The 20,103-nt window shown below is 41.3% G+C and overlaps 1 protein-coding gene across 1 annotated transcript in view; it reads right to left on the bottom strand.

Annotated features, from left to right (window-relative positions):
* The window catches only part of LOC129700108 (potassium voltage-gated channel subfamily H member 5), a 170,047-nt gene that overhangs the window by 67,344 nt on the left and 82,600 nt on the right, over positions 1 to 20,103 (bottom strand). The window contains exon 7 of the mRNA XM_055640308.1: positions 11,848 to 12,277. Coding sequence (XP_055496283.1) covers positions 11,848 to 12,277 — 430 coding nt within the window. The remainder of the gene's footprint in view (positions 1 to 11,847; positions 12,278 to 20,103) is intronic.

Raw genomic sequence — 20,103 nt, 5'->3', positions numbered from 1 at the left:
GTGGCTTGCAAAAGTATTCATACCCCTTGAACTTTTCCACATTTTGTCACGTTACAACCACAAACGTAAATGTATTTTATTGGGATTTTATGTGATAGACCAACACAAAGTGGCGCATAATTGTGAAGTGGAAGGAAAATGATACCTGGGTTTTCAAATTTTTTTACAAATAAAAAACTGAAAAGTGTGGCGTGCAAAAGTATTCAGCCCCCTTTACTCTGATACCCCTAAATAAAATCCAGTGCAACCAATTGCCTTCAGAAGTCACCTAATTAGTAAATAGAGTCCACGTGTGTAATCTAATCTCAGTATAAATACAGCTGTTCTGTGAAGGCCTCAGATGTTTGTTAGAGAACATTAGTGAACAAAACAGCATCATGAAGCCCAAGGAACACACCAGACAGGTCAGGGATAAAGTTGTGGAGAAGTTTAAAGCAGGGTTAGGTTATAAAAAAATATCCCAAGCTTTGAACATCTCACGGAGCACTGTTCAATCCATCATCCGAAAATGGAAAGAGTTTGGCACAACTGCAAACCTACCAAGAGATGGCCGTCCACCTAAACTGACAGGCCGGGCAAGGAGAGCATTGATCAGAGAAGCAGCCAAGAGGCCCATGGTAATTCTGGAGGAGCTGCAGAAATCCACAGCTCAGGTGAGAGAATCTGTCCACAGGACAACTATTAGTCGTGCACTCCACAAATCGGGCCTTTATGGAAGAGTGGCAAGAAGAAAGCCATTGTTGAAAAAAAGCCATAAGAAGTCCCGTTTGCAGTTTGCCACAAGCCATGTGGGGGACACAGCAAACATGTGGAGGAAGGTGCTCTGGTCAGATGAGACCAAAATTGAAGTTTTTGGCCTAAATGCAAAACGCTATGTGTGGCGGAAAACTAACACTGCACATCACCCTGAACACACCATCCCCACTGTGAAACATGGTGGTGGCAGCATCATGCTGTGGGGATGCTTTTCTTCAGCAGGGACAGGGAAGCAGGTCAGAGTTGATGGGAAGATGGATGGAGCCAAATACAGGGCAATCTTGGAAGAAAACCTGTTAGAGTCTGCAAAAGACTTGAGACTGGGGCGGAGGTTCACCTTCCAGAGGACAATGACCCTAAACATACAGCCAGAGCTACAATGGAATGGTTTAGATCAAAGCATATTCATGTGTTAGAATGGCCCAGTCAAAGTCCAGACCTGAATCCAATTGAGAATCTCTGGCAAGACTTGAAAATTGCTGTTCACAGACGCTCTCCATACAATCTGACTGAGCTTGAGCTATTTTGCAAAGAAGAATGGGCAAAAAATTTCAGTCTCTAGATGTGCAAAGCTGGTAGAGACATACCCCAAAAGACTTGTAGCTGTAATTGCAGCGAAAGGTGGTTTTACAAAGTATTGACTCAGGGGGGCTGAATACTTTTGCACGCCACATTTTTCAGTTTTTTATTTGTAAAAAAATTTGAAAACCACGTATTATTTTCCTTCCACTTCACAATTATGCACCACTTTGTGTTGGTCTATCACATAAAATCCCAATAAAATACATTTACGTTTGTGGTTGTAACGTGACAAAATGTGGAAAAGTTCAAGGGGTATGAATACTTTTGCAAGCCACTGTATATATATATATATATATATATATATATATAGATAGATAGTCAATAGACTATAGACAATGGGTGCAGGAGTAGGCCATTCGGCCCTTCGAGCCAGCACCGTCATTCACTGTGATCGGCTGATGATCCACAATCAGTACCCCGTTCCTGCCTTCTCCCCATATCCCTTGACTGCGCTATCTTTAAGAGCTCTATCTAACTCTCTCTTGAAAGCATCCAGAGAATTGACCTTCACTGCCTTCTGAGGGTGAAAAAGTTTTTCCTCATCTCCGTTCTAAATGGCCTACCTCTTATTCTTAAACTGTGGCCCCTGGGTCTGGACTCCCCCAACATCGGGAACATGTTTCCAGCCTCTAGCATGTCCAACCCCTTAATAATCTTACATGTTTCAATAAGGTCCTCTCTCATCCTTCTAAATTCCAGTGTATACAAGCCCAGCCGCTCCATTCTATCAACATATGACAGTCCCGCCATCCCAGGAATTAAGCTCGTAAACCTACGGTGCATTCCCTAAATAACAAGAATGTCCTTCCACAAATTTGGAGACCAAAACTAACACAATACTCCAGATATGGTCTCACCAGGGCCCTGTACAACTGCAGAAGGACCTTTTTGCTCCTACACTCAACTCCTCTTGTTATGTCCAACATGCCATTAGCTTTTTCCACTCCCTGCTGTACCTGCATGCTTTCTTTCAGTAACTGATGAACAAGGTCACCCATCAGTCTGAAGAAGGGTTTCTGCCCAAAACATTGCCTATTTCCTTTACTCCATAGCTGCTGCTGCACCCTCGGAGTTTCTCCAGCATTTTTGTGTACCTTTCATTTTCCAGCATCTGCAGTTCCTTCTTGATCACCCAGATCTTGTTGTATTTCCCCTTTTCTTAACTTGACACCATTCAGATAATAATCTGCCTTCCTATTCTTGCCACCAGTGGATGTATCCACTTTAAACTGCATCTGCCATGCATCTGCCCACTCACGCAACCTGTCCAAGTCACCCTGCACCCTCATAGCATCTTCCTCACAGTTCACACCACCACCCAGCTTTGTGTCATCTGCAAATCTGCTAAAGTTACTTTAAATTCCTTCATCTAAATCATTAATGTGTATTGACATATTAATGTATATTAATGCATGTGTCTGCTCCAACCATTCATACCGGTGGCAGTCTTGGCATCCATTTTATACATTCCAGTGCCTAGGCTTAGCTATAACTTCAAAAAATAACAAAATTATAATTCTTGTAACTGGAAAGCCAATATCATTTCTTCACCATGAAATTTCCAATACTCGGCAATTTATGAAAGTCAACTGCCAGGCTGAATTACTGCAAATATATACATAATATACTTCACTATAAATTTTGGGATGACAATAAGCTGAACAAATCCAATCTAGATAATTACCACGCTGTCTATCTCCTGTCAAATATCAGAAACATGTAGGAAGGTGTTGATGATAGTGCTAGAAAGTGCTATATATTTACTACAAATATCGCCACCAACACTCAGTTGCATTTCGAGCCCCATTACAATGTTGGTCTAAACGTGGACAAAAGAACTGTATTGGGTGAGATGAGAGTCACTGGCCCTACTATCAAACCAACTCGCAAACTCAAGCTTGTATTTAATTTGTGAAACTTGTTTTCCTAACTTGCAAACTCTAATGCTCTGAAGGCGAGGGAAGCTTGTACGTTGGAGAACCACCTTCAATTTCTCCTATAATTCACACACCATCCTAACTTGGAAATATATCACTCCACCTTCATTGTCACCGGATTTACATCTTTGAATACAATTGTGGGAGTTGCTTCACCTGACAGACTAATGTCCCTGTCCCACTTAGGAAACCTGAACGGAAACCTCTGGAGACTTTGCGCCCCACCCAAGGTTTCCGTGCGGTTCCTGGAGGTTTTTGTCAGTCTCCCTACCTGCTTCCACTACCTGCAACCTCCGGCAAGCACCTGCAACCTCCGGGAACCGCACGGAAACCTTGGGTGGGGCGCAAACTCTCCAGAGGTTTCCGTTCAGGTTTCCTAAGTGGGACAGGGGCATTAAGCAGTTCAACAAGGTAATTCAGACGACACAAAAAGCTGGACTAAATCAGCGGGTCTGAAAGCATCTCTGGAGAAAAGGAAAAGGAGGCCCTTCTTCCGACAGAGAATCAGGGGAAAGGAAAACAAGAGATATAGACGGTGATGTAGGGAGATACAGAACAAATTAATGAACGATATGAAGAAAGGAAACAATGATAAAGGAAACAAGCCATTGTTAGCTGTGAACTTGGTGAAAATGAGTTACAGACAACGAGACAACAAGACGGCTTTGAAGCTAGCATGACGGGTGGGAGAGTCATGGAGAGAGTAAGGTAGTTCAGCTCCATTTATTTAAGGAACGGGAAAAAAAAGTATTCCTTTGCTCTGAATCTCAAATACATGAAATCAATTAAAACATTAATATACATCCATGCAACTTTTATGTAATAAGTGTATAATCTTCCTGTGAAAGTATTTTTTAGACCTGATATATTAATTGTGAAAAGTTTTCCAATCTTAACATGAAGGTTTTCAGTTTGTACAAATTAAGATTATTGATTCCAACCCGAGGAGGAGATAAAAGAGCATTTGGAGAGGAAGAATCAAACTTCGAATTTCAGATGCTAAGCAACTTGTGGGAACTCAATTTCTTTTCTGATATGATCAGAGGATATTTTTACAAATTGGTACAGGCTTTTATGCCAGCAGAATATTTAGTTCGGAACAGTCTCAGCTTCTTTTCCCCCCTTCAGGACCAATCCCGAAATCTCTTTAACTTTTCAGAAATATAGCTGGTTTTGATTCTCATGCCATGTTATGTCACGTCTTTCTTCTGACTGGTTAGCACGCAACAAAAGCTTTTCACTGTACCTCGGACAGTAAACTAAACTGGTGAACTATATTATTCATTCTGATGGCCTTGCCCTGCGATTTGCTTCATGACCTGATTTCCCTTTGAGTGGTAAGAATTCTGCATGGCTACTTCCCCTTTTAATCCCTCCATTTTTCTATGACGCTACTTGAGGCATTAACCGATGGTGAGTCACAATTAAGGATAATTTATGAGAAGAACTTTTTTCACGCCGAGAGTGGTGAATCTCTGGAACTCTCTGCCACAGAGGGTAGTTGAGGCCACTTCATTGGCTATATTTAAGAGGGAGTTAGATGTGGCCCTTGTGGCTAAGGGGATCAGGGGGTATGGAGAGAAGGCAGGTACGGGATACTGAGTTGGATGATCAGCCATGATCATATTGAATGGCGGTGCAGGCTCGAAGGGCCGAATGGCCTACTCCTGCAACTCAGTATCCTGTGCCTGCTTTCTCTCCATACCCCCCGATCCCTTTAGCCACAAGGGCCACATCTAACTCCCTCTTAAATATAGCCAATGAACTGGCCTCAACTACATTCTGTGGCGGAGAATTCCAGAGATTCACCATTCTCTGTGTAAAAAAGTGTTTTTCTCACCTCAGTCCCAAATGATTTCCCCTTTATCCTTAAACTCTGACCCCCTTGTTCTGGACTTCCCCAACATCGGGAACAATCTTCCTGCATCTAGCCCGTCCAACCCCTTAAGAATGTTGTAAGTTTCTATAAGATCCCCCCTCAATCTTCTAAATTCTAGCGAGTACAAGCCAAGTCTATCCAGTCTTTCTTCATATGAAAGTCCTGACATCCCAGGAATCAGTCTGGTGAACCTTCTCTGTACTCCCTCTATGGCAAGAATGTCCTTCCTCAGATTAGGAGACCAAAACTGTTTAGCAATACTCCAGGTGTGGTCTCACCAAAACCCTGTACAACTGCAGTAGAACCTCCCTGCTCCTATACTCAAATCCTTTTGCTGTGAAAAGTTCTCAGTTCAATATATACAGTATATTAAACATTCTACTAACCCTGTCCTTCCTCTTATTTGCTTTTTTTTGCTCTTTGTGATTCAGGAATTGCAGAATCCGATTGATAAATGACAATCAGAAGCAAAAAAAGAGAAAAGGCAATTCTTGGTGGCAATTTATCCATACAAATTATTCTGCTTTAAAACTGCAAAGAGAAGAAAATTCAATAACCTAAATATTTTTCGCTCAGAGCCCATTCTCTCAAAAAAAATTGTATTTCCTTAGAATTTTCATTTGTTTGTTGATGGAAATATCAGTATTTATTGTTCATCCTCCAGCTTCTGCATTGAGAAGGTACAGAACTTAACAGTCGATCACAATGATGAGCAGCAGGAAAGGATGGCAGATTTCTTGCCTTGAAGGACACAGTAAACCAAATGTGGCTTTGCAACAATCTGGTATTTTCACCGTTACAATTACTAATAATGAACTTGCTTTGAGCGACTTGATTTCAAACTCACTGGATCGCTGATCCAGGTCTCTAGATGTGAGTTGTACATTCCCTCTGCCCTCTAATCTTTTTTGAACTGTCCACAGTGAATTACCTTTAATCTCGCAATGATCAACTATTCTATTTTTCTTTTTCTTGAGGCCATGGCAGTGCAGACCACATCATGCTCCGTATTTCTTGATTTCCTGAATTTCTAAAAAATCCATCAGTTATTATATTATAGAGAGACACAGCGTGGAAACAGACCTTTTGGAACATCAAGTCCGCACTAACCATCAATCACACATTTTACATTAAACCTACATTAATCCAATTTTTTTTCCCCCACATTCCCAACAGCAAGCCGGAGGGAGGGATAAAGGTGGAATGGAACGGGGAAAGAGTGGGGATGAGAGGGAAATGAGGAATGGAAAATCAATGTACGAAAGAGGCAAAAGGAGCAGAGTGGCTGGGGCGGGATTGTGGAATAAATGGGTGAACTCCTGACCGGCTGAGTTTCACCAGCACTTTGCATTTAGCTCAAGATTCCGGCATCTACACAAAAGATGAAGCATACAAATTAGCCAGAAAAAGCAGCCTACCAGAGGACTGGGAGAAATTCAGAGTCCAGCAGAGGAGGACAAAGGGCTTAATTAGGAAAGGGAAAATAAATTATGAAAGAAAACTGGCAGGGTACATAAAAACTGACTCCAAAAGCTTTTATAGATATGTGAAGAGAAAAAGATTAGTTAAAACAAATGTAGGTCCCTTGCAGTCAGAAACAGGTGAATTGATCATGGGGAACAAGGACATGGCAGACCAATTGAATAACTACTTTGGTTCTGTCTACCCTAAGGAAAACATAAATAATCTGCCGGAAATAGCAAGGGACCGGGGGTCAAATGACATGGACGAACTGAGTGAAATCCAAGTTAGTCGGGAAGTGGTGTTAGGTAAATTAAATGGATTAAAGGCCGATAAAGCCCCAGGGCCAGATAGGCTGTATCCCAGAGTGCTTAAGAGCCCCAGAAATAGTGGATGCATTAGTGATAATTTTTCAAAACTCTTTAGATTCTGGAGTAGTTCCTGAGGATTGGAGGGTTGCTAATGTAACCCCACTTTTTAAAAAGGGAGGGAGAGAGAAAACAAGGAATTACAGACCAGTTAGTCTAACATCGGTAGTGGGGAAAATGCTAGTGTCAGTTATTAAAGATGGGATAGCAGCACATTTGGAAAGCGGTGAAATCATTGGACAAAGTCAGCATGGATTTATGAAAGGTAAATCATGTCTGACGAATCTTATAGAATTTTTCGAGGATGTAACTAGTAGAGTGGATAAGGGAGAACCAGTGGATGTGTTATATCTGGACTTTCAGAAGGCTTTCGACAAGGTCCCACATAAGAGATTAGTATGCAAACTTAAAGCACACGGTATTGGGGGTTTAGTATTGATGTGGATAGTAAACTGGCTGGCAAAGAGAAGGAGTAAATGGGTCCTTTAGAATGGCAGGCAGTGACTAGTGGGGTACCGCAAGGTTCAGTGCTGGGACCCCAGGTATTTACAATATATATTAATGATTTGGACGAGGGAATTGAATGCAACATCTCCAAGTTTGTGGATGACACGAAGCTGGGGGGCAGTGTTAGCTGTTTGGAGGATGCTAGGAGGCTGTAAGGTGACTTGGATAGGTTGTGTGAGTGGGCAAATGCATGGCAGATGCAGTATAATGTGGATAAATGTGAGGTTATCCACTTTGGTGGCAAGAACAGAAAAGTAGACTATTAACTGAATGGTGGCCGATTAGGAAAAGGGAAGATGCAACGAGACCTGGGTGTCATGGTACACCAGTCTTTGAAAGTAGGCATGCAGGTGCAGCAGGCAATGAAGAAAGCAAATGGTATGTTAGCATTCATAACAAAAGAATTTGAGTGTAGGAGCAGGGAAGTTCTAGTGCAGTTGTACAGGGCCTTGGCTAGACCACACCTGGAGTATTGCGTATAGTTTTGGTCTCCTAATCTGAGGAAAGACGTTCTTGCCATAGAGGGAGTACAGAGAAGGTTCACCAGACTGACTGGGATAGCAGGACTCATATGAAGAAAGACTGGATATACTCGGCTTGTATTCACTAGAATTTAGAAGATGGAAGGGGGTTCTTATAGAAACTTACAAAATTCTTAAGGGGTTGGACAGGCTAGATGCAGGAAGATTGTTCCCGATGTTGGGGAAGTCCAGAACAAGGGGTCACAGTTTAAGGATAAGAGGAAAATCTTTTAGGACCGAGATGAGAAAAAAAAATTCACACAGAGAGTGGTGAATCTGTGGAATTCTCTGCCACAGAAAGTAGTTGAGGCCAGTTCACTGGCTATATTTAAGAGGGAGTTAGATGTGGCCCTTGTGGCTAAAGGGATCAGGAGGATATGGAGAGAAGGCAGGTACAAGATAATGAGTTGGATGATCAGCCATGATCATATTGAATGGCGGTGCAGGCTCGAAGGACCGAATGGCCTACTCCTGCACCTATTTTCTATGTTTCTACTGTTCGTTGTGCTACCAAGATTCTATCACTCACCAACACAGTGAGGTAAATTTACAGTAGCCAATTAACCTCCCAACCCATACATCCTTGGGATGTAGGAGGGAACTGGAGCACCTGGAGAAAACCCATAGGGTGAATGTGCAAACTCTACACAGACAGCACTTGAGGTCTGGAACAAATCTTGGACGTAGGCATTGCGAGAGCAGCGGTTCTACAAGCTGTGCCATCGTGCCGCCCTAATTATCTTGAACATATTCCACTACTATAGACAGGGTAGATGTCGAGGGTAGTCTTTTACCCAGATTAGGGAAATCAACAAGCAGAGGACATAGATGAGTGAAGAAAAAATTAATAGGAACCTGAGGGGCAACTTATTCGCACCAAAGGTGCTGGGTATATGGAACAAGCTGTCAGAGGAGGTAGTTGAGGCAGGCATTTAAAATACATTTGGACAGGAACATGAATGGTACAGGAAAGGTTTAGAGGGATCTGGGCCAAACACGGGCAGGTAAACCTAGTGTAGATATAATAATAATAATAATAATAATAATAATAATAATAATAATATTAATAAGCCTTTATTGTCATTGTACTTAGAAATACAATGAAATGATCAGTGCAACCAAAACAAGTTAAAACAAGATAAAAACACATCCAATTGCATCCAATACGTTAAACTCCATTCAGTTCTTTGTCATTTTGAAAAATTGATTCTAATTGATTGAAGTCACTAACTATCCATTTCTGAATTGTTATTATCAGATCAACAGAAGCAGCAAAGGAAATCTTGTCATACAGCACCGGGGGGATCAAATCAAAAACAGGTATAAATAAATAATGTTACAGATGATGTTCTGGAGCTGGATGCATGAAATAACTTTATCATATCCTTATCTTCTGTAGCTTTTATTGATGCACCAACTGTGTCATTTGTTACCGAGCTTTTTTGGAACATCCTGTTATCATCCATGTAGCTTTCATGAGATAAACTCCACAGGAGCCAGGCAGCAACTACAAATGATTAATTCAAATGATCACTTTGGCATCTACCTACAATGCTGGTGTGCTCTCTAGCTTCCCATATGACAGCAAGCACAGATTTTGATAACACCAGCTGAGACAGTCAAAATAATCAGATAACAGAAATATGACTAAAGATTTAAGCAAGAGGATGGCAGGAGTACTCGCCACAGGGCCATTATTTATCAGCATTCTCTATGCAGTCCGAATCAAAATTGTAGATGGCTGCTAGAGTACGTACAAAACTATTCTCTGCACTGACTAGGTAGGTTTTACTTTTGTGAGTAGGGCAAATATTGAAGCAAAACAGATTAGTTTAGTTTAGGGACACAGCGCAGAAACAGGCCCTATCGTCCCACCGGGTCGGGACAGACCAGCAATCCTCACGCATTAACACACACTTCGGACAATTTACAATTTTACCAACCCAATTAACCTGCAACTCTATCCCTGCATCACCATGCCGCCTTATGATGCCAAGGACTTGCAGAAAGATTATTGATTGGCATCATAGTCAGCTCAGACATGGTGAGCCTGTTCCTATGTTCTATCTGAATTGTTCCACTCTTATAAATTCATACATTGTAGGAGCAGAATTAGGCCATTTGGCTCATCAAGTCTACTCTGCCATTCAATCATGGCTGATCTATCCTTTCCTCTCATCCCCATTTTTCTGCCTTATCTCCATAATCGTTGATCCCTTAATAATCAATAATCTGTCAATCTCTGCCTTAAAAATATCTATTGACTTGGCCTCCACAACCGTCTGTGGCAGATCACAGATCTAACAAAATAATGAATTATTCAACAGCTCTAATAGTAACACAAAGAGAAATTTTGGTTTGTGAAATGGAAATTGGAACAGAAATTGGATTGATATTATGATGTGGCTTACAATAACGATTACAAGGTCAATCACATGTAACCAATAAATCTTCACCTCCAATACTACAATCATATATTTCCAAGTTATAACCTTCCCACTGAAATTTCCACAGTGTTCAATAGAAAACAGAACATTTCAGATGTGCTAAGCACGTTAGGTAGCATTGGCAAAAGGAAAAACCTAGAATGTTTTGGCTCTGAAGATAAAATGTTAATCCATGTGTAGAAGTATGAATGATAACTTGCAGTCAATATCAGGCAAACCTTATATACATTGACAAACCACAAGCTAAAGAGGTTGCATGGTATAACCTCACTTACGTTTGAAGGCTGCATTGACATATCTCATGGAGATGGAAGGATACAAACGAAATTACATGAAATGAAAAATAATGCAATTTTCAAATATAGTTAACGAATTACTGTACCACTTAGGAATTTAGGATTACAATAATAATGGTAATATATTAAACAGCTTACAACCTTTCATGTAACCATTCATACCAACAAAGTACACGTTGCAATAATGATTTAATAATGTTGCTTCTAACCATAATGCATATTTCCACAAACTTTGCCAAACCAATTTGTTTTAATCTCCTCCTGTCTTTCCTTGTTTCAATGCTGCTGGATAGAAGAAGATGATATCAACGAGATAATTATTTCACAGCATTTTGTGTGAAACTACCCAATTTTTGCTCGTGAAGACTTGTGAGTGACACACACCTTTAGCAGCGTATTAATCAGCCTGCCATGTGGCAAGGAAGAGGTAGCTTGTGAACTGCAAAATGCCACATATTGTAGCTCCACTTGCTTCAAAAGAACAGGATATTGATTTTAACCACCCGATGATTTTAATGAAATTGCTGGACGTTCATATTAATTGCCTGTTAAACTCACTGCAGAATGAAACGTTTCCAATTGGTACCTTTTAACTATGTGATGAATATTAATGACTGCAAAATAAATCTCTTTCACCTCGAATGTGAACAATTAAGTGTGTGGTGCCTTCTAACTATTGGTTGTGAATTGTTGTTGACAATTACATTTTCTTTCCATTCATTTCTTCGCTGTCTCTTAACCAATGTTTCTTTCCTTCCACTTTTTATTTTTCACTTCAATGTATCTGTCCCTCATTCATCCTAGCTGGTTATTTCTCAGTCCTAAACTCCGGCTGGTTAAGGAATTATGTCGTTGATCCCCCACGTCCCTGATGACATGTTGCTCTCATTATGTTTTCAGCTATTAGTACCTGCAGCATCTTTGGGAGCAAAGTACATTAAAAACCAAGCAAGCACAGATAAGTCTGACTTACAAAAAGCACTGCTCCAACCAATCTAAATCAACATAACATCTTAATGGCTTCCAGAATTTAAATAAAATCATTTGGTAACCCATCTTTAATGGCAGTTTAAAAAAAATTGCATATACTTACAGCCAACCATCATCATGGCCACAGAAAATATCTTCTCTCCATCCGTGGTTGGAGCAATGTTGCCAAATCCTATGGTGGTAAGACTTGTCATGGTAAAGTAAAGGGAGGATATATACAGTGAATCCTTTGTGGGTCCCCCTTCCCACTGTCCAGTACCACTGGCATTAAAATGGTAGGGTGTTCCAATACTTAGTCCAAGCTGGTAGAGCCAGCTGTCTGTTTTTATTTGGTTGCTGACTTCATCGATTACTTCGTAGTCCCCGATGCTGTACCAGATGCAGGCGAGCCAGTGAGCCACCAAACCAAAGACGCAGACCAGAAGAACCAGCACTGCTGCGCCATATTCAAGGTAATGGTCTAACTTCCTGGCAACCCTGCCAAGTCTCAGTAGACGCACAACCTTCAGGGAACTGAACAAACTGCTAATGCCCTGAAATCAACAGAGAAGGATTTGTGTTATGTTACAATAGATACCAAAACAGAAGAGAAATAGAGACAGAGACGGAGACAGATAGGGACAGTGACAGAGACTGCGATAGAGAGAGAGGGAGAGGGAGAGGGAGAGGGAGAGGGAGAGGGACTGTGATAGAGAGAGATAGAGACAAAAACAGTGAGAGACAGAGACAGACAGTGAGAGATAGAAACATAGACAGAGACAGATGGAGATGGAGACAGAGAAAGAGAGAGAGAGATGCTCATTTGACAGGATTATGGCAGCCCATGGGGCCAGCCATCCATAGAAACATAGAAACATAGAAATTAGGTGCAGGATCCAAAGGCACTATTTCAGAATAGTTCTCTAAAAGAGTCTGGACACTATGATGGGCTGAATGACCTAATTCTGTGCCAAATTTTGATACTTCTCTAAAGTAGCAGAAGTATGTGGCTTTGTTCATTAATAATGAAAGATGCGAGTATGGCCCACTGACAGACATTACAAATGGTGCTTACGATACAAATATGATGGTATTGTTGTTAATGGTGAATTGTTTTTATTTGGTGTACAACCTTACTTGTTGTTGAGTGTAGTCAGAATGAAACTGAGCAAGTTCCACACCTTTAACAAAGACTGTCCAATCTTTTTCACACTTATCAACAGGATGATTACAACATCAACGGGATCTAATGAGAACATTGGATTCTTCCAGCTTGTGTTCTCTCCATATACTTTGCTCAGACAATTATTTGTATCCAAATCTAACACAGGAAAATCTGTCCCTCCACATCTAGTTTAGTGGGAAACATCACACAGTGAAAGGACATGGTGAATTAATTGAAGCTGGCATGTTGAAATGAAGGTAGACACAAAATGCTGGAGTAACTCAGTGGGACAGGCAGCATCTCTGGAGAGAAGGAATGAGACCCAAAATGTCACAAATTCATTCTCTCCAGAGATGCTGCCTGTCCCGCTGAGTTACTCCAGCATTTTGTGTCTACCTTCAATTTAAACCAGCATCTGCAGTTCTTTCCTACACATGTTGAGATGAAGATCTGTTGTGAAATTATATAATTCTATTATGCAATATAGTCTTCCCAGCATTTCACACATTTCCAACTGTTTTAATCACTGTTAAATTAAGTTTATTAAACTCAAACTGAAATAATAGATATGGATCTATATTTTTACCAAGGCTTTTGGATTAAAAGTATTTACTCTGCAATTGCAATGCATTCTGTCAGCTGACATAACAAATATTAAGATAAATTAAGGCCCAAAGAGTTGTATCTACTCAGGAAACAGGAATAGTTCTTCCCAGCCATTAATTTAACATAAATTGAAAATATATATTTTCGGTCAAAATCTAAAACAAAGTAAATTATTATTTACTCTATTGACATTGATTTCATCTTAGGATTTGTATAAGATTGCCAGGCATTATAGTCCTTCTTCCTCACGCCCATTAAGAATTAATGAATTAAGAATTAACCGCATGTGAGGAACATCAAACATGGTTGAGTTTAGTTTGAAGAGTGTTTTGCCTATAAAGAATATTAGTAATCTAGCTGGACTTTTTTACAACAAATTTGCAGCTCACAATTCAAAATTATGTGAAATATCATTTTGTAACTTCCTGCTTGGCATCTCAAGCACCATGAAGCTGCCTCCTATATCAACCAAATGAAAATACCATGAAATACGGCATGGGGACACAGCGGTAGAGTTGCTGCCTTACAGCGCTAGAGGCCCGGGTTTGATCCTGACTATGGGTGCTGTCTGTATGGAGTTTGTACATTCTCCCCATGACCACATGGGTTTTCTCCCACACTTTGAAGACGTACAGGTTTGTACGTTAATTGGCTTCGGTAAAAATTGTAAATTATCACCAGTGTGTAGAATAGTGCTTAGTGTACGGGGATCGCTGGTCGGCGCGGACCCAGTGAGACAAAAGGCCTATTTCTGCGCTGTATCTCTAAACTACACTAAACTAAACTAAACTAAAAATATACAATTCTCGTTACAATTCTAGATTGGATACAAATACATTTGTTTTGTATTATCTTTACTGCAATTTATATTACCACCTTGAAACAGCCAGTTTGTCACAAAATATTTTAATTTGACCCAGTCCATCTCACTTCATCCACCATGGAATAATCTGGTCTGGGCATTACTAGAATTTTGATCGGCATGGGACAAAACACAAGAAAACCTGGTTCTAGATACCGAAAGAATACTATACTACTAGAACATTGTGTAGGATGGAATTATCTGAAGAAGGGTTCCGACCCAAAACGTCACCCATCCTTTTTCTCCAGAGATGTTGTCTGGCTTGCTGAGTTACTCCCTTTGTGTCGATCTACTACTAGAACATTGTTAATCAAAACTGAACTAATATCTCTATAAATACTCTCTCCACTTTGACATTTTTTATAGTCAGCAACCTCATGTCCTTTAAATAATGTTCCTCAGGCAATAGAAATTGCGAGAATGCCTCTCGTCAGAGATATCCTTTCCGTATGTGTAAGCAGTAAGATGAGGCTGATTCAATCTAAGGAGCCATATATTCATACTTCCACAAACAATTCTGTTTCTATTTATGTACAGTCACTTCCACATTTGATTTAGCATACGAATTTGCCCATGACTTCAAAGGGCTTGATTTGTTCCACATTTCAATCATGACCAAAAGAAAATGCACATTTGTAACATTATTACGACCAAACCTTTTAAATTGTCAGTCTTCACAAACCGGTAGGCAAGGGAGTGAGAAAAAGAGTGGTACAGCATGGCCTTTCAGCCCACTTTGTCACAGAACATAGAACAGTACCACACAGGAGCGGGCCCTTCAGCCCACAATGTTTGTGCTGAACATGACGCCTAGCCGATCTCCATTATATTTTCCCCTTTACTTTATAGCTACATTTCTACTGGGAATAAAGAATCTGATAGTCTGCCCTATCTGTGCCTCTCATAATTTTATATATTTTTATCAAGTCTCCCCTCAACCTATGACATTTCAGAGAAAACAATCCAAGTCCATCCAACCTGTCCCTGTAGCTCAAACCCATTAATCCAGGCAGTATGCTGGCAACCCCACCCCCCCATCTCCTATTCACTTTAGTATAACTCCTAACTATGATGCTCTCAGTCTCCCAGGCAATCCTGGGGTCGTACAGCTGCAGCTCCAGTTCAATCACTCGGTCAATTAGGAGCTGCAGTGGATGCAACTCCCACACGTGTAGTCCCCCTGTGACTTTCCCTGGCTTCCGACACCCTGCAGGAAGAGCATAGCACTGCCCTAAACTGCCAACCCACCTTCACAGACTAAAAATGAAATTCACAAAAACACCTTTCCTTAGCATCACCCACCACTCAGCCTGCTCACCCTGAGCCAAAGCCTCGACACTTATTCTCAAACACAGCACTTAGCCTTACAAGTCAAAGCCTTTCCATTCACCCTCAGACCTTAGCAATTAATCTCCCAATCCAAAGTTTCAACATTTACCATCAAACACAGCTCTTTAGCCTCATGAACCCGGATGCTTAAAGATCTCGAATGGACTTGAGGGGGCAAGTTTTTCCAGACAGAGTGTGGTGGGTATATGGAACAAGCTGCCAGAAGAAGTGGTAGAGATAGCTACAATTAGAACCTTTAAAAGACATGTGGGCGAAGGTAAATGGAACTGGTTCAGGAAAACACCTTGGTTGGCATGGATGAGGTGGGCTAAAGGGCCTGTTCTCATGCTGCATAACTACCACTCCATGACTCAATGTTGTTTTTAAAGACAAAAGCCAAAAATAATGTTAATCGCTGACTCCTACGATACAACGAGAATTAGAATTATGGATCGCAGTAACTGCATTCTTTGCCCATCATGTCTGTGACGTTTCTTTGTAAGTGCTGTCCATTTAATTTCACTCTTCCAATGTCTGGACCCTTGGTTTAAATCTTCAACTTTAAATTTTGATTTCAACAGCATTTCTATTTAAGGAGCATCATGCAGTGATCGTTAGAAGCTTCATAACCCGGCTTTATTGAAGTTATGGATCCTTTAATTCCAAACCACAGGGGAGAGATTAATAATCAAATGCACTTGATGTTATTTTTAATTGAAAACTTGACAGGAACCCATAGTACTATTCCACACACAGCAGACACCAATAAAAATCCAAGGTACCGATCCCATGCGCTAATAAAGTATAAGTCCTTCATTCAACTGTAAATTAGGTGTAAATATATCAGTATACGTGAAATCACTAAAAACTCAGTGTCATTTTTCAAATTTGGCTCTGCTTGTGACAAGCAACTTTTTAGCTCAAGTTATTAATTTCTTCAGGTAACTCTGGGCAGACACCAAGTTACTGCAGGGAGTTGAGATGCAAAAGTCACTCCCGTAAAATGAGGTATTAATGGATGGACAATGTGTTGGTTTCATTTTGTCAACACTTCTCTTCCACATGACCCCCACACTTCCACCACCTCCTCTGCCAGTCTGGCGCAGTAATTTCCAAGCAAAATGTAATGACAGAAATGAATCCATGGAAGCAGATGGAATCTTGAACACAGATGAATGCTAAGCTCGAAAGCAGTTATCATGTGTACAAAGGAACTGCAAATGCTGTTTTAAACTGAAGATAAACACTAAAAGCTGGAGTAACTCAGTGGGTCAGGCAGCATCTCTGGAAAAAAAGGAATAGGTGATGTTTCGGGTCGAGACCCTTCTTCAGGCTGAGCGTCAGGGGAAAGGGAGATATCATAGAAACATAGAAACATAGAAATTAGGTGCAGGAGTAGGCCATTCGGCCCTTCGAGCCTGCACCGCCATTCAATATGATCATGGCTGATCATCCAACTCAGTATCCTGTACCTGCCTTCTCTCCATAACCCCTGATCCCCTTAGCCACAAGGGCCACATCTACCTCCCTCTTAAATATAGCCAATGAACTGGCCTCAACTACCCTCTGTGGCAGAGAGTTCCAGAGATACATCGAAGGTACATAGTTATTATGTACTGTATCTAGAAGTCTTATCATTATGTCTGGATTGCAACATTAATAAGTGACTGTTATTGGATGGAAGCACAGATATTGATATGAATGCATGCAATAGTTATAAGCAGACTGATGTTCTGATAGAAAACAGTGTCGGTACAATTAGAAAATGGGGAAGAAACAGTTAAGGGCCTGTCCCACTAGCCGATTTTTTCGGCGACTGTCGGCATCATTGACGTATCAGATCACCAAAAAAATTGTGGCGTGAAGCGGCGGTGATAAGGCGTGGCGTGGTTTGGCGTGGCGTGATGCAATATGATGCGGGGTGTTTTTTTAAGTGTCGCAACGTTTTTTTGTCGCCGTTTTCAAATGTTTCAAAATCTTTTGGCGACACTGATATGACGCCGGCAGTCACCGAAAAAAATCACCAAGTGGGACAGGCCCTTTAGTTTCTCAAAAAGAGCACAAACCAATAACATAAGCATAGTTTTCCAGTTATGACAAACACCTAGATTAAGGTACCACGTACTCAAACCTAGTTATTTTAATTATTATTTTTAAATATTGCATTAAATGCAAGATGTTTCCTAGTACCATTGGACTGGAACAGTAAATGAAAATCAAAAAAAACCCCACAAATGCTGGAAATCGAAGAAAAAATAGAAAATGGTGCAGACACCCAAATGTTCAGTCAGTACCTGTGGGAAAAAGAAAGAGTTCAGTTTTCAGGTCGGATTTTGTTTTTGTCAGACTTTGCCTTTCACCAAGGCTGTCCAACCCAATATGTCAACTCTGTTTATCTTTTCACAGTTGCTGTCTGACCCACTGAGTGTTTCCAGCATTTCCTGTTTTGTACTGCAGCAGTATTTATGTAAGCACAGTGGAGAACTCATGGAAAATGAGACTTCTTTGCTAGTTGATTGCAACTGACAACGTGCATGGGAGTCAGCAAACCTTGGCCAAAAGTAGAGAAATGGCTGAAGGGGTTATTATAACAGTGCTTTCCAGTTATTATATAGGAAGGTATATTTTCAACTGTGAGGAACAAGCAAATCAAGCCCTAGTTGTATCCTTATGCCCCTGTCCCACTTAGGAAACATGAACGGAAACCTCTGGAGACTTTGCGCCCCACCCAAGGTTTCCGTGCGGTTCCCGAGGTTTTTGTCAGTCTCCCTACCTGCTTCCACTACCTGCATCCTCCGGCAACCACCTACAACCTCCGAGAACCGCACGGAAACCTTGGATGGGGCGCAAAGTCTCCAGAGGTTTCCGTTCAGGTTTCCTAAGTGGGACAGGGGCTTTATGCTGACCACACAAAACAGCTCCGGTAAATTTAGGCTCAGAGATGAGAAAGAAAAGTCTAGCCTTGAGCATTGATAAGCTCTTTGCTCGCATGTGCAAAATGACTTCTGAGTAAGATAGAATCCCTGAAGTATTTAATTATCATGCTGATAAAGGGCATTCAATAATGGTGCCTCATAATCCTAACTTCATCTATTATTAATGCATTGAATTATTGAATGTTACATCTCAAGTACATTTTATATTTTGCAAATAAATTCAATGGGGGAAAAGCAATTAGAGTTAAATGTATTGGGCAGCATGGTGGCATAGCCTTAGAGCTATTGCCTTACAGCAATAGGGTTCGATCCTGACTGCTGTCACAGTCTGCCCTCTCCTCATTCTCATCCACTTCACCTCCCAGTACTTTTCCACCGGTCCCTCCTTCTCCTCACCTGCCTGCCTGCCACTCCCCTCTCATCTGCCTAACTCTCCTCACCTGTTGCACTCAGTTGCCTCTGATCACCTATTAACCCGGTATATAGACTCTCCTCACCATTCACACAGTGTCAGATTGTTCTCAGCATTCATGCAAGACTCTCCAGCGATTTCCCGACTGCCTACACGGATTCGAACCTGCCTGCCCCTGACCATTCCGTCCTGTCATCTTCCCGGATAGCACCTCAGCCTTCTGTCCCCGACCTCCTGGTTTCTGTCTGCCTCTCTCCTGGGCTGTTTGGTGTATCCCTGCAACGGCTCCTCGACTACCTGCCTGACTTCAACTCTCCTTTCGTCTGTCCCTCGCTGGTTTGTTTGCATCGTGTGTTGGATCTCCTGGTTACCGGACCTTCCGCTACCCCGACTACGTCTCCTGCCTGCCCCTCTTCGGAACCCTCGCTCAATCCTGAGCCTCTGTGTGAGTACGGTGTACCCATTCCTGTGTTTCTACTCTGTGTTACAGTATCGTAATAAGGTTCATTACCAATTATACCTGCCTGATTCTGTGCTGCTATTGGGTCCAAGCTATACCCGTTACAACTGCAGGTGCTTTTCTGCACCGAGTTTTACGTTCTCCCCGTGACCTGCATGGAATTTCTCCAGGATCTCCGGTTTACTCCCACACTCCAAAGACGTACAGATTTGTAGGTTAATTGGCTTGATGTAACTGTAAAATTGTCCCTCGTGTGTGTAGTGTAGTGTTAATGTGCAGATGTCGTTGGTCGGTGCGGACTCAGTGGGCCGAAGGACCTGATGCCGCACTGTACCTCTAAACTAAACTATTAATGTAATAAATCAGAATCTTTTGAAATATCAGGTTATTTTTTATTAAATGTTGATTGAGAAAGACTGCTGTCTTGTAAAATAACCTGAAAACTATTTGTCAATAGACAATAGGTGCAGGAGTAGGCCCTTCGAGCCAGCACCGCCATTCACTGTGATCATGGCTGACCATCCACAATCAGTACCCAGTTCCTGCCTTCTCCCCATATCCCTTGACCACGCTATCTTTAAGAGCTCTATCTAGCTCTCTCTTGAAAGCA

The sequence above is a fragment of the Leucoraja erinacea genome, chromosome 9 (assembly GCF_028641065.1).
Source record: "Leucoraja erinacea ecotype New England chromosome 9, Leri_hhj_1, whole genome shotgun sequence".
Taxonomy (NCBI): domain Eukaryota; kingdom Metazoa; phylum Chordata; class Chondrichthyes; order Rajiformes; family Rajidae; genus Leucoraja; species Leucoraja erinaceus.
Note: the sequence above shows the minus strand (reverse complement) of the source record. Positions and strands in the feature narration are given on the sequence as shown.